This window comes from Dunckerocampus dactyliophorus, chromosome 2, assembly GCF_027744805.1.
Source record: "Dunckerocampus dactyliophorus isolate RoL2022-P2 chromosome 2, RoL_Ddac_1.1, whole genome shotgun sequence".
In the NCBI taxonomy this organism is placed as follows: domain Eukaryota; kingdom Metazoa; phylum Chordata; class Actinopteri; order Syngnathiformes; family Syngnathidae; genus Dunckerocampus; species Dunckerocampus dactyliophorus.
Window position 1 is genome coordinate 151,824 of NC_072820.1, and position 14,402 is coordinate 166,225.

Genomic DNA, 14,402 nt, shown 5'->3' on the forward strand with positions numbered 1-14,402 from the left:
GGCTGCCCCAACGATGGGCCTCATTCACGAACATCTTCTTAAAAGTCTTCTTAAGAAGTGTACTTAAGAAGGCGTGGGTTGGAAACTGCGCCACATTCACAACACGTTCTTAAGTAGGGATAATCGTTCGCCCCGGTGTTCTTAGGTTGATGAATGCCAACTGCGATGCCCGTGCATGTAAGGCCTAATTTGCATAGGTCACCGTCTATTATTTCCTATATAAGGTAAAAAATGTGCCGTGCGCAACAGGCAGCTGGAGGCGGAGATGGCAACGCGCAAGGGCAAGACTGAGGAGCAGCTGTACAACAAACGAAAGAAAAACTTCAATTCTACTGAAATAGAGGTGCTTTTACAAGGAGTGACCGAACACAAGACCACCTTATTTTCAAGTGTATCCACCAGTCATCAGGCCATCCAAAAAGAGTCGGCATGGAGCACCATTGCAGAAACATAAATGCCGTTTCCACGGAGAAACGCGCCACCGCAGAGGTTAAAAAGAAGTGTTTTGACTTAAAATAGACTAAAAAAAAAAAAGATTAGACTGCACCAGAGGGATCAGGAGGAAGCGGGAGGTGGGCCATCAATCAGAAACCAAACCATTTCGGAAACTCTAGAAAATATTTACAAAATCATGATGGAAAAATAAAGTCAAAATACATAAATTGTGTGTGACAATTTATTTTTTCTGTGGTTATATTTGATTAGACGCTGCCTAATTAATACAGCAGCCCCGTGCTCTGGCTCAAGACGTGGCTGGGGGCGCGTGTCGTTATCTGGGGGTGCTACGTGCGCAATAGGCACACCACGTTTCATTGCGATGTTATTCTGATGATCCTGCACACCTGCAAGAACAGAGAGGGAAGCCTGAAGCCTGAAGCGGGACATCAAATATTCGTCGCTTTCAGCAAATAAATCTAATGGTCCCTATACATTCTCTCTCTGCGCAGCGCACGTCCAGCCAGGTACTTTTTTTTTTTTGATGAATTGGGATTTGAATATATATTTATCGACGGAATATATTTGAGTTGTTTTGATGATAAATAATTGTTGGGATATTTTATTTGCACTACATTTTTTGGGATCAGGTTGCAAAATCCATCATGAGGGCAATTGCGCATTGAAGGTGCAAGCTTTGCTTGTGCGTAAGAGTCCTCCTGAGCATTCGTAGAATTTGTTCTTATATCTGTGAGAACTGTGAGTTAAGAACACGTTTCGTGAATGCCAAAAATCTTCGTAAGAAGGCTTTAAGAACACATTTGTGCGTAAGAACGTTTCGTGAATGAGGCCCAATGTTCTGTGAGGTCTTGATGACCCGCTGGAGTGCCTTCCTATCACGTGTTGTACAGTTACCGTACCAAACTGTGATGGAGGCGGTAAGGACACTTTCCATAGTGCATCTGTAGAAGCAACTCAGGATTGTGGTGGACAGTTTCCTTTGGGACTTCTTCATAATTTGTTGGGTGCTGTGAGACCAGGTGAGGTCCTCGCTGATGTGTGTGCCAAGAAACTTGAAGGTTTTCACCCTCTCCACCTCAGTCTCAGTCTCATCAATAAACAAGGGTCTATGCGGCTCCTTTTCCCTTGTTCTTGGGTCAATGATCATCTCTTTGGTCTTCTCTGTATTGAGAAGGGGATTGTTATCACGACACCAAGCTATGAGGTCCGCCACCTCTCTTCTGTATGATGTTTCAACACCACCAGTGATCAGTCCGATGACTGTAGTGTCATCCGCAAATTTCACTCAACACAACAACTACAAACATCACACAGCAACGTAAAAACAGACAAGACACTACCGCTACTTTTGCAGAACAATAACTAACAACTATGTAGCTCAAACATGTAACTTCAAGAACATTTGCACCAAAACACTACCGCAAAGCACGCTGGGGAACAGGAAGTGCTCCGAGCGACGCTACAATACGCTAACGTGCATGCTATTGTTTGTTTTCTAAAAAAGCAATGGAAGCAAAACTGAGTTGAGTTGTATTTTATTGAAGTATTTAACAATGTACTCACGTTATTTTTGATCAATCCTCATCCACACATCCATCAAAGTCTATCTTTTGTATCCCAAATGAACAGCGGGGCAAGTTCTCCATCAAACACGCGAGGTTCCCTGTCGTTATTGTCAGTCAGTGTCGTTGCCGTGTGGCGCCTCAGAAATGATGCTGGCTTTTGTGAAAGCTCCCACAACATTGCATCAGACACGTTAGCCCAAGCATCCACAATACATTCACAAAATTGTGGCGGAACTCGCACGGCGCTGCCTCCCAGTCTTAATGAAGCTGTGTTCGCCATCTGTCATCCATCGCTCCCACGCAGCTTGCAACTTCACTTTAATCGCCGTGTTTACACTGATGTCCAGCGATTGGAGTTCCTTCATCAAGCCTCCCGGAATGATGGCAAGCTCCGAGTTCATTTGCTGCACTTGGTTTTTCACAGCGGCTGTGAGATGGGCATGGAGTCAGATACACGGGGACGGTGACGCGTGGGAAAAAAACATCCGGTCTCTTTCCATACACGTCACTCAGCCACTCAGCCATTTTCTCCTCGTCCTTCCAGCCCCTTTGATTGGTCCGGCTGGAAACGTTTCTTTAGGCAGCGTCTTCCTCTTAAAAATCACCACAGGTTGCAGTTTCTGTCCATTACCATGGCAACCAAGCACAACAGTAAAAGCCGACTTCTGGTGCCCCGTGCTGGTCTTCTCTACAGTGTGCTACAGTGAGTTGGGCTGAATGTGTTTGTCTGCAATGTTTTTACTGCAGTAGAAGCGGAAGATGGCCAGCTTTCCTTGTAATCTGCTGGATGTTGCTGCGCCACGGTAGTCCTTGCCCGGATGGATAGATGGCGCTGTTTCATAAAATATACTTATAGCGTCCTCAGTCATGTCCACCTTTCCTTTCCTCTTTACAAGCAGCGTGTCGGCAGGAGACGCTCCCAGTCAGCCGAGTGGAGCGCTCATCAAAGTCACACAGCAACACTTACAGATTTTGGAACTCGGTACACACATACGGCGCACAACATTATAAGGTGCCCCGCCCATTTTGGACGAAATTTAAGACTTTTAAGTGCTCCTTATGGTCGTGAAAATACGGTACACTGGGATGTTGATATCATCACTTATACTGACTTACCCTAGAATGCTGATATCGGCATTGATATCGACTTACACTAGGATGCTGACATCGGCACTGATATGGACTTACACTAGGATGCTGACATCGGCACTTTTACTGACTTACACTAGGATGCTGATATTGATACTCATTGATAGTGACATCCATACAGGCAGCTGATACTGATGTTGATAGTGACGATACAGGAAGCTGATATTAATAGTAACTCCACACAAGAAGCTGATACTGATATGACAGTGACGATACAGGAAGCTGATATTAATATTGATAGTGCCTTCCATATATGAAGCTGATGCTGATATTGATATTGATTTCCATACATGAAGCCGATGCTGATATTGATAGTTCCATGTTCCTCACTAACGTTACACAAAAGGAAATCATTGACATTGCTAATAAATTCAAAGCGAAAACATCAACCGATTGCAACAGAATAGAAATGGAAACGATAAAAAGGGTTATAAATGAGATTGCACAACCGCTAACGTACTGTCACGGCGGGGGTTGCTGCTGTCGGAGACTTGACCCCTGGTATGCAGAGACGAGGCGGCAAGGTGCAGAAATAAAAATAATTTATTGCACAAGGCAACAGGAACAAAACTAAAAGTGACAAAGGAAAAACAATTCAAAAGTAACAGATATGGTAAGTCTAGGTGACAGCACTGGCAGAGCAACGAGGTTCATCAACCAGGACATAAACAATGAACCAGCGCCGCACAAACGCTGGCGCTGGCCTTTTAACCGCAGCTAATACAGATTGCCCGCAGCTGTGCGGACACCAAGCATGACGCGGCTGTAACTTCCACCACACCGGAAGTACACCTCGCCAAAATAAGGGCGCAGGACAGGAAACACTCGCTCCTGTCCTGCGAAACATGACAGTATGTCCCCCTCACGGAACGGATGCCAGACGTTCCATGAGTCCATGATCTCCAAGGTGAGTGGAGGGAGGACCGGCGAAGGGTCAGTGTGGCAGCTGAATCTTGGCTGTCAGAGATGGAGGAGGAGCCTCCGCGGGCAAGGGCTTGCTCTCATTAGAAGGTGAGGGTGGAGCCTCGGCGGGCGACGGCTTGCTCTCGGAGGTGATCCAACCACGGCCCCGCGGAACAGGATTGCGGGCACCGGAGGTGACCTGACCTCCACCTGGCGTAACGTCGTCCCTGCGATCCGCTCCAGAAGCAGCTGTGCAACAGAGCGCGCACAGCCGACCCTAGGCGACGGCTTGCTCTGGGCTGTCGGAGGTGATCCAACCTCGGCCCCGCGGAACAGGATTGCGGGCACCAGAGGTGACCTGACCTCAGCCTGGCAAAACGTCGCCCCTGCGATCCGCTCCGGAAGCAGCTGTGCAAATGAGCGCGCACAGCCGACCCTAGCCCCCCCCCTCAAGGGACGGATTCCAGACGTCACCAAGAGGTCCAGAAGGGTGGAGAGGGGGCTGGAGGTGGGCCTTGCATCCGACTACCTGGTTGCGTTGATCATTGCGGGTTCTCACCTCCCGCAGGCGCTCCATGATCCCACCGAGTGTCCAGTGCTCCCGCAGCAAACGCTCAAAAAAAAGAGTCCATCTCCGCGAAGCTGCGAGGAGCTGTCTCTGCGGGGGTCGTTGCTGGCTGGTTCATTCTGTCACGGCGGGGGTTGCTGCTGTCGGAGACTTGACCCCCGGTATGCAGAGACGAGGCGGCAAGGTGCAGAAATAAAAATAATTTATTGCACAAGGCAACAGGAACAAAACTAAAAGTGACAAAGGAAAAACAATTCAAAAGTAACAGATATGGTAAGTCTAGGTGACAGCACTGGCTGAGCAACGAGGTTCATCAACCAGGACATAAACAATGAACCAGCGCCGCACAAACGCTGGCGCTGGCCTTTTAACCGCAGCTAATACAGATTGCCCGCAGCTGTGCGGACACCAAGCATGACGCGGCTGTAACTTCCACCACACCGGAAGTACACCTCGCCAAAATAAGGGTGCAGGACAGGAAACACTCGCTCCTGTCCTGCGAAACATGACACGTACCTTAGCAACCTATCATTCCAGACAGGTAAATTCCCAAACAAAATGAAAATAGCTAAAGTAGTTCCAATTTTTAAAAATGGAAACAAACATCAATTCATAAACTACTACTACTTATTGCCACAATGTTCCAAAATCATCGAAAATCTATTTAATAACAGGTTGGACAATTTTATAAATAAAAATGAGTTACTTGAGGACAGCCAATATGGATACAGAACTAACATTTCAACATCAATGGCACTGATTGAAATTACAGAGGAAATGACCAATGCTATAGATCATAGAAAGTATTTATGGATTTAACAAAAGCCTTCGACACAATTAATCATGATATTCTAATCACTAAACTAGAAAGGTATGGAATCAGAGGGTTAGTCTTGAACTGGGCTAAAAGCTACTTGGCTGACAGGAGGCAATATGGGAAGCTAGGAGAATATACGTCTGAGGGGTTAAACATATCATGCGGCGTTCCCCAGGGGTCAATCCGAGGACCAAAACTATTCAATCTACAATATATAAAAAGGACATCTGTAAAGTCCCAAGAGACCTAAAGCTAGTATTATTTGCAGATGATACAACCGCATCATGTTCTGGAGACAGCACACCAGAGCTAGTACAACAAATCACAGATGAACTAACTCTACTAAAAAGATGGTTTGATAAAAACAGACTATCCCTGAACCTCAGTAAAAGTAAAGTAATGCTATTTGGTAAGTATAAAAAGGAAGCGTATCAGCAAATGCAAATTGATGGTGTACACATTGACAGGGTGAACCAAAATACATTTCTCAGGGTTATAATAGACGAGAAGATCAACTGGAAATCTCACATTAAAAATTTAAAACATAAAGTGGCAAGAAACACCTCAATACTGAATAAAGCTAAATTTGTCCTTGACCAAAAATCACTACATACGCTCTACTGTTGACTGATATCACCATATCTAACTTATTGTGTGGAGTTATGGGGTAATAACTACAAAAGTGCACTCCAGCCACTAACTGTGCTACAAAAACGTCACTTAGGATCATCCATAATGCTGCTCACAGAGAACACACAAACTCTTAATATATAAAATCACAATTATTAACATTTGCGGATCTAGTAAACTTTCAGACGGATAAAATGATGCATAAAGCAAACAATAACCTTCTACCAAAAATGTAAAACAATTCTTATCAACAAGAGAGGAGAAATATGATCTGAGGGGAAAATGTAAGCTAAAACACTTCAATGCATGGACAACACTGAAAACTTTCAGCATTTCTGTATGTAGAATCAAGTTGTGGAACGGATTGAGTAAGGGACTCAAACAATGCACAACAATGAGCCATTTGAAGAAAAAGTACAAGCAGTTAATGTTCACAAAATACAAAGAAGAAGAGACCTGAACTACTGTGCACATACAATACTATAGTATATCTAACCACTGCTACACTGACTACTAACTCTTCATTGTGGAGAGTACATGATCTGTACTCACTCATCATCAATCAAACTCTTTCAACCATGTTATCAGTTATTATTAAGCCTGTAGCGTCCTTTCAGTAAGTAAAAACCTTGGCTATGATTACACTACATTGTCATGTAGCTTACAAAGTACACCTGGAAGAACAACAGGTGAATAAATGTATTGCAACTGATGAGGGGTAGGATTAAATAAGCTTTGCTTCTTCCTACTCCTTTTTGGACATGCAAAATTGTGAATTGTGATGTGCTGATATTGATAGTGACTTCCATATAGGAAGCTGATGCTGATATTAATAAAGCTTATAAATGATTTCAGTCACATTTCATGCAAACATTCCAGTGCTTTTCCACAATCTGCAAATTCATTTTCCCACATTTTCAGCGAGACAAATTGATTTCATATTGATAATTCCACATTTCTCAATGAAATCAAAGCATTACAGGATCATTCAGTGGTTACGCTAACTTGTGCTACGCAAGAGCGTTCCAGCTCCGTCTTCTCAAGCGAGCGTGTGTGGTTGCTATGAAGTTACTACTCATGCATTCACTTCCATCCTCAAGTTTTTTTTTGTTTTGGTTTTTTTTTCCCAAAATGGCGCCGTGTGAGCGGCTGCCAGTTACAGTAGCTCTGTACTTTTCTTCCACCTTTTAGTGTTTTTATAGTATTTTAGTCCTCTTCTTACTTTTTCTTTTGGTCGCATTTGGTCGAGTGTGCAGCTATGGAGGTTCATATTGTTACTTTTCTAGTCTGCGCCTTGATGCTCTTTGAACTTTTCAGTTAAACTGTGGGAAACCTCTTCAGCCACGGCTCCCCATTCAACCAAGGCTCAATTGTTTACACCCGGGATCAGCTGTTAGCCCTGTGCCACACACCCCCTCTCTGCGCGGAGAGGCCGGAGATCCCCAAGGAGCTGCGGAGGAGCAGAAGAGGATGCAGGTCGAGAGTGAAGTGCAAGAACCGGAAAAGACGGTACAAGCCATGTCTACCGTCTGTCATCATGGGGAACGTAAGATCTCTCCCCAACAAGATGGAAGAGCTAACGGCGCTCACCCGACTGCAGAGGGAGTACCGGGAATGCAGCCTCATGTGCTTCACGGAGACGTGGCTGAGTGAACTTTCTCCGGATTTACACGTCACACTGGACGGATTCCAGCTGGTAAGAGCGGACAGGAAGGCAACGGAGAGCGGTAAGAAGAAGGGAGGGGGAATCACTGTGTTTGTGAATGATAGATGGTGCCACCCGGGACACATCTGTGTGAAGGAGCAACTGTGCACCAGAGACGTGGAACTGTTAGCGGTTAGCATGCGGCCGTACTACCTTCCGAGGGAGTTTTCACATGTTATTGCTATGACTGTGTACATGCCCCTCTCAGCGGTCGCTGCTGCAGCTATAGAGCAGATCCACACCATCGTCTCTCAACTTCAGAACCAGCACCCCCAATCCCTCCTCCTCATCTCTGGTGACTTCAATCATGCTTCCCTGTCCTCTGCTCTTCTCACCTTCACCCAGTATGTCAAATGCCACACTAAAGACAATAAAACTTTGGACCTCCTGTATGCAAACATCAAGGATGCATACACCTCATCCCCCCTCCCCCCGCTGGGTCGTTCTGATCACAACCTTGTCCATCTCGTCACAGACTACACTCCAGTAGTGAATAGACAACCCCCTGTGAAGAGGCTTGTGAAGCAGTGGTCTGAGGAGAGCAGTGCTAGGCTCAGAGACTGCTTCCAGACAACAGATTGGGAAGCGCTCTGTAGTCCCCATGGCAGTGACGTTGACAGCATGACACACTGCATCACAGACTATATAAACTTCTGTGTGGAGAACACTGTGCCCTCCAAGTTGGTGCGGTGTTTTCCCAACAACAAACCCTGGGTGACCTCTGAGATTAAGGCCCTGCTGAATAAGAAGAAGAGGGTCTTCAACTCGGGGGACAAAAAGGAGCTGTGCAGAGTCCAGAGGGAACTCCGGCATAAGATCAGGAAGGGGAAGGACTGCTACAGGAGGAAACTGGAGAAGCGGCTGGAGGAGAATAATGCCAGGGAAGTCTGGAGAGGCCTGCAGACCATTACAGGCCATGGTAAAGGAGTCGGGAGAGACCAAGCCAGTGGGGACAAGATCTGGGCAGATGAACTCAATCTGTTTTTCAACAGATTTGAGTCTGCCCCCCCTCCCTCCCCTACCAACTCACCACTCTTCACCCCCACATCCCCATCCCAGCCATCCTCTACCCCCCTCTCCATAACTGATGATCAGGGGAGGAGTCAGCTGAAGAAGATCAAGGCAAGGAAGGCCCCGGGACCGGACGGCATCAGCCCTAGAATCCTCAAGGACTGTGCTGACCAGCTCTGTGGAGTTCTCAGGCACTTGTTCAATCTCAGCCTGAGCCTGGAGAAAGTCCCGGCCCTGTGGAAGACCTCCTGTGTGGTCCCGATACCAAAGACACCGCGTCCCAAGGAGCCTAACCACTTCAGGCCTGTTGCCTTGACCTCTCACCTGATGAAGACCATGGAGAGGATTATTCTGCAGCACCTGCGACCCCTGGTGGGCACTCAACTGGACCCCCTGCAGTTTGCTTACCGGCCTGGGATCGGAGTGGACGACGCAGTGATCTACCTGCTGCACAGATCACTGCTACACCTGGAGGACAGCAGGAGCGCTGTGAGGGTCATGTTTTTTGACTTCTCCAGTGCCTTTAACACCATCCAGCTGTCACTACTCAGAGTGAAGATGGAGAGTGTGGGAGTAGACCAACACCTGACTGCATGGGTTATAGACTACCTCACCAACAGACCACAGTATGTGAGGCTCCGTCACTGTGTGTCTCGTACTCTGCAGCACAGGTGCCCCTCAGGGTACGGTGCTCTCCCCTTTCCTCTTCACCCTCTACACCTCGGACTTCAAACACAACTCCACACAGTGTCACATCCAGAAGTTCTCCGATGACACAGCCATGAGTGATCTTAACAAGCTGCAACTCAACATCAGCAAGACAAAGGAGATGATCATTAACTTCCAGAGGAAAACATCCCATTTCACACCGGTGAGCATCCAGGGAGCGGACATAGAGTTGGTAGACAGCTACAAATTCCTGGGTGTTCACCTTAACAACAAACTGGACTGGTCTGTCAACACCCACGCCCTCTACAAGAAGGGCCAGAGTCGCCTCCACCTGCTGAGGGGAGTGAGGTCCTTTGGTGTGTGCAGGACTCTTTTACGGACCTTTTATGACTCTGTGGTGCCCTCAGCCATCTTCTATGCTGTGGGCTGCTGGAGAGGGGGCAGCACGGACAGGGACAGGAGCAGGATCAATAGGCTGATCAGGAGAGCGAGCTCTGTCCTGGACGGTCCTCTGGATTCGTGGAGGAAGTGGGGGAGAGAAGGATGTTGGCTAAGCTGACGTCCATCATGGACAACACCTCTCACCCGCTACATGACACTGTGGGTTCCCTTAGCAGCTCCTTCAGCAGCAGACTGTTACACCCATGGTGTAAGAAGGAGAGGTTCCGCAGGTCCTTCATACCGACCGCTGTCAGGCTCTACAACACCTGCACCACCTGAACCATGTTGTAGTAAATATGTATTCTTTACACTGTATTCTTTCCTTGCGTATCTTGCTTGCTGCTGTAACAAGTGAATCTCCCCGCTGTGGGATAAATAAAGTACAAATACAAATACAAATACAAATACAAATACAAATACAAAGTTGACAAGTTGACATACACAAATGAGGAGTATATATATATATATATATAGACACTATGCTTTCTTTACACTGTTCTCTTTACTTGTCTTGCTGCTGTAACAAGTAAATTTCCCCGCTGTGGGATAAATAAAGTACATACAATACAATATATATATATATATATATATATATATATATATATATATATATATATATATATATACATACAGTCAAACTTGTCTATAGCGGCCACTAGAGGGAGACTGCAAAAGTGGCCTCTATAGACAGGTTGGCGTCCAGTTTGAATGTTGACCAGTAGAGGAAAAAACAGAAAAAAAGGGAAAAAAATAAAAATAATAATAATGTTGACCAGTAGAGGGCACTGTGGGACTGCGGATAAAAGTTGTACAGCACTACTAGGCTTGTTATTATCCACAACCCACAGAACAAAGCTGTGCTAGTAATGTCTTACGCTTGTTTTTAATATTTTACTCTTTATACGGCAGAGTTGTCATTACAGCTTTAGTTCATCAGGAAGTGACGGGAAGTGATGGTGGGCGTCCCGAGCAGGAGAGCTAAGCTCAGTGCTAGCTGTGAGTTTGGAGAGAGTTGGGAAGTGTGTTTATGTTGGCGTGGATGTAAAGTCCTGCAGTGTTCTCCGCTGTTAATAAAGCCATTAAAGTGCATCGGCGACGTGAGTCTCTCCTTCCCCACAACAAGCGGCATTACAGTATTGACCAGTGCACACCAGGAAATAAACGGTGTCACTTGTTACAGGCATTGGCTGGACAGCTATGTAGTGGGGCTTGTTTAACCTTTGCCTTGTGGGCAAGCAGGAAGGAGAGACAAGACGAGACGTGTGTTTGTTCTGTGTGCTCTCTGGTGGCCGCGTTCAATAAATAAAGTTGGCAGAAGCAACAGGAGAAGTTTCCTTCTTTGCTTCAGAGCTGAATAACACTGACAAGTTAACAGACTAGTAGCGAACGGAAAAGAAGACGGCTTTGTTTGTGTCAAATACAGAAGATGAGGACTTTGATGGATTTGTGGATGAGGATTGATCAAAAATGACGTGAGTACATTCTAAAATACTTCAATTAAGTACAACCGAACTCAGATTTGCTCCCGCTGCCGCATGCATGCTAGCGTATGTTTTTTTTTATTGTAACGTTGCTGGGAGCACGTCCTGTTCCCAGCCTTATTTGCGGTAATGTTTTGGTGCAAATGCTCTTAAAGTTACATGTTTGACCAGGAAATAGCAAGCTCAAAAGAAGACGGCTTTTTTATGTGGAACAACTGACAGTTTGTGTGGATCTTGTGAATGATTGTGACTGAGCTAGGACTCAGTAATTCAAGTCTACACACGACGGCTTCATTGATTGAAAAACAAAACTTTTTCGTGCATGAAGCTTCTACTTGAGTCGGTAATTTGGCCGCTATATGCGGTCAGATATTGATCAAGGGAGAATGGGTGGCTGCTGGCCGCGTTAGACAGGTGACTGCTATACACAGGGTCTATAACATGTACATTTGCTGCGGGGGATCTTTCAGTGGCTGCTATAGGCAGGTGGCCGTTCTATAAAGGTGGCCGCTTAGACAGGTGTGTGTGTGTGTGTGTGTGTGTATATATATATATATATATATATATATATATATATATATATACACACACATACAGTATATATATGTAAGGATGTATGTACAGTATATAATACATCAATGTGAAGTTATTGCAATAACAGCAGTGAATAAATGTGGCAAAGGATCCTACCTGACATGGTGCAGTGCCTCCAAACACTTCCATCCTACTCGGCCATGCCAACATCCCACTAATACTCTCCACCATGCGCTCTACTGACAAACTGGATGATCACCACGAGGGAGAGAGAAACACCAAACACCAGGGACAATGCTAGTGGTCCTCAATCAGCAGTACATCTACACCTGAAAGCTACCAATCACTCTTTTCAGGACAGCAGGGTAAAGATTTTGGCCAAAGAAAACAGATGGTTTGAAAGAGGAGTAAAGGAAGCTATTTTTGTCAAACAACAGAACCCATCATTGAATCGGAATGGTGGTTTGAGGTTTAATTTGGACCCTGTGTTCAGCAGGTTACTGAGACCAAAACCCACAGCTCTTAGTCTTGCAAATGAGGTGAAGGCAGGGCCGAGCCAGAACAATAGATGCTAACAAGCCAGTATCAGAGTCGTTCATACCCAATTCAGGGAGCGACACTTCCCTTTTATCGGAGGTGCTAATAACAGGATAGGATTATACCACTACTCCGCCCAGGCTTAGTGTAACGAACCAATAGGAGGAGGGTGTTGGCACACCAATTCCGCCCACTCTTACTGTATTTAAGGCCTAAGCTACCAGCACTTATTAGTTCGCATCCGAAGCTCTTCGGATGAGGAGCGAAACGTCCGACACCTTCTTCACAGAAGTACAGATGACATCTCAAGAAGCCTTTTCCTCGATGGACAACTCCTGTATGACTGAGAGCCTACACAGACCCCCAGCAAAATAAATAAAAAAACAGCAAAAATGTAAAAAAAAAAAAAAAGAGTAAAGAGTGAAGATGATATGAATAACAGCTGTTAATAAGTTGGCATCAAAAGAATTGTGAATAAACTGACATGAATGATGTGCTCCTTCACCTGGATGACAAAGCTGACATGAAGTACATGTGTGTTCTTAGCATACATCTGCTGTTCAAATATTGCATCTTTTCATCTTTCACCATGCAGCCATGGTTGGAGGGGAAAGATTGGCCACTCCTGATGGAGAGTACTGATCCTTGACGAGATAGAAGTGAGATGTGCTGTCGTGTGCTTATTGAGTGTCATTATCTTACCGAGGTTACTGTAGGTGGCGCTGCCCTGGCTGGAGGCGGGCGAGTGCGAGCGATGGGACTGATTCCCGTCATCCTCCGGCTCCCCGAGGCTGTCGCTGAGTCGGCCGGCCTCCCCCGACACCGGCCCCAGATGGACTCTGGCGGGGAGGGAGGTGGCAGTGGGCAGCTCCCCATCCCTGGCATGGTTGGCGCTGACTGGTACCCGGCTGCAGGTAAAATAGGACAATGCAGGCCTTCAATCCTGCTTATTCAAACCAAGCATCATCGGAAACACTCTTCATATTTGGAAGTCGAGGACAGTCAGCTGCAGAGAGTATCAGGCTGTCATTAATGCTGTAGCCCATTGAAATAAGATGCTAATAATGTTCCTTCTCAAGTAAGGTTGATTAACATGAATGAATGAATTCATCATTCATAGATACTGTATGTGATCATGTACAGCATACATGTATCACTCCTAATAAAACCACATCTTTATGTCTTTATGCTTCACTCATAAGGCTTTTTCCCCAAGCGTTGAGATTTCCCACTTTGTTGTAGGGTCCTTCAACGCACCATACCTGCTGTGAGGCACAAAAGTTGGGCTACGTCAGCATTAGCTTCCACACTCTCACACCTTGCAGTGTGGTGAACACAGGTTCATATACGATGCTAAATCCCTATCGGGATTATTTATATACTGTATGATGCTAACTCCCTACTGGGATTATTCATATATGATGCCAAATCCCTACTGGGATTATTCATATATGAAGCCAAATCCCTACTGGGATTATTCATATATGATGCCAAATCCCTACTGGGATTATTCATATATGATGCCAAATCCCTAAATGATCCCCAATCCCATGAGTCATTTCCTTTGGAGGACATTTGCATTTGTTTCTTTTGTATATGACTAACAATCAATATCATCATAGACATCAATCACAACTGAAAGTGTTGATAGAACCATGGTGCTACCTGAAGAGTCCATCAGTAAGATGAAAGATGGTGTAGAACACTGATCTCCACACCGCATAGTCACCTCATGCTACCGCACAAACTCCTTTTAACTTGAATCCAAAATGATGTTCCCCACACACAACACACAAGAGATTTGGCACATGAACCCGCCTGGAAGCCATGTTTGATACAGCTGGAGTAGACGCCATCAGAAATGGGGCAAACAAGAAAAGAAAAGAGTAAAAGATTCAAGATTCAAGAGATTCAAGAGAGTTTTATTGTCATATGC

General features: G+C 45.6%; 1 protein-coding gene across 2 annotated transcripts in view; it reads right to left on the reverse strand.

The window, feature by feature from the left end:
- Window positions 1-14,402, reverse strand: part of peak1 (pseudopodium-enriched atypical kinase 1) — a 39,600-nt gene that overhangs the window by 6,374 nt on the left and 18,824 nt on the right. For both annotated transcript variants that reach the window (XM_054767443.1, XM_054767442.1), the window contains one exon: window positions 13,169-13,374. In XM_054767443.1, the coding sequence (XP_054623418.1) occupies window positions 13,169-13,374 (206 nt within the window). The remainder of the gene's footprint in view (window positions 1-13,168; window positions 13,375-14,402) is intronic.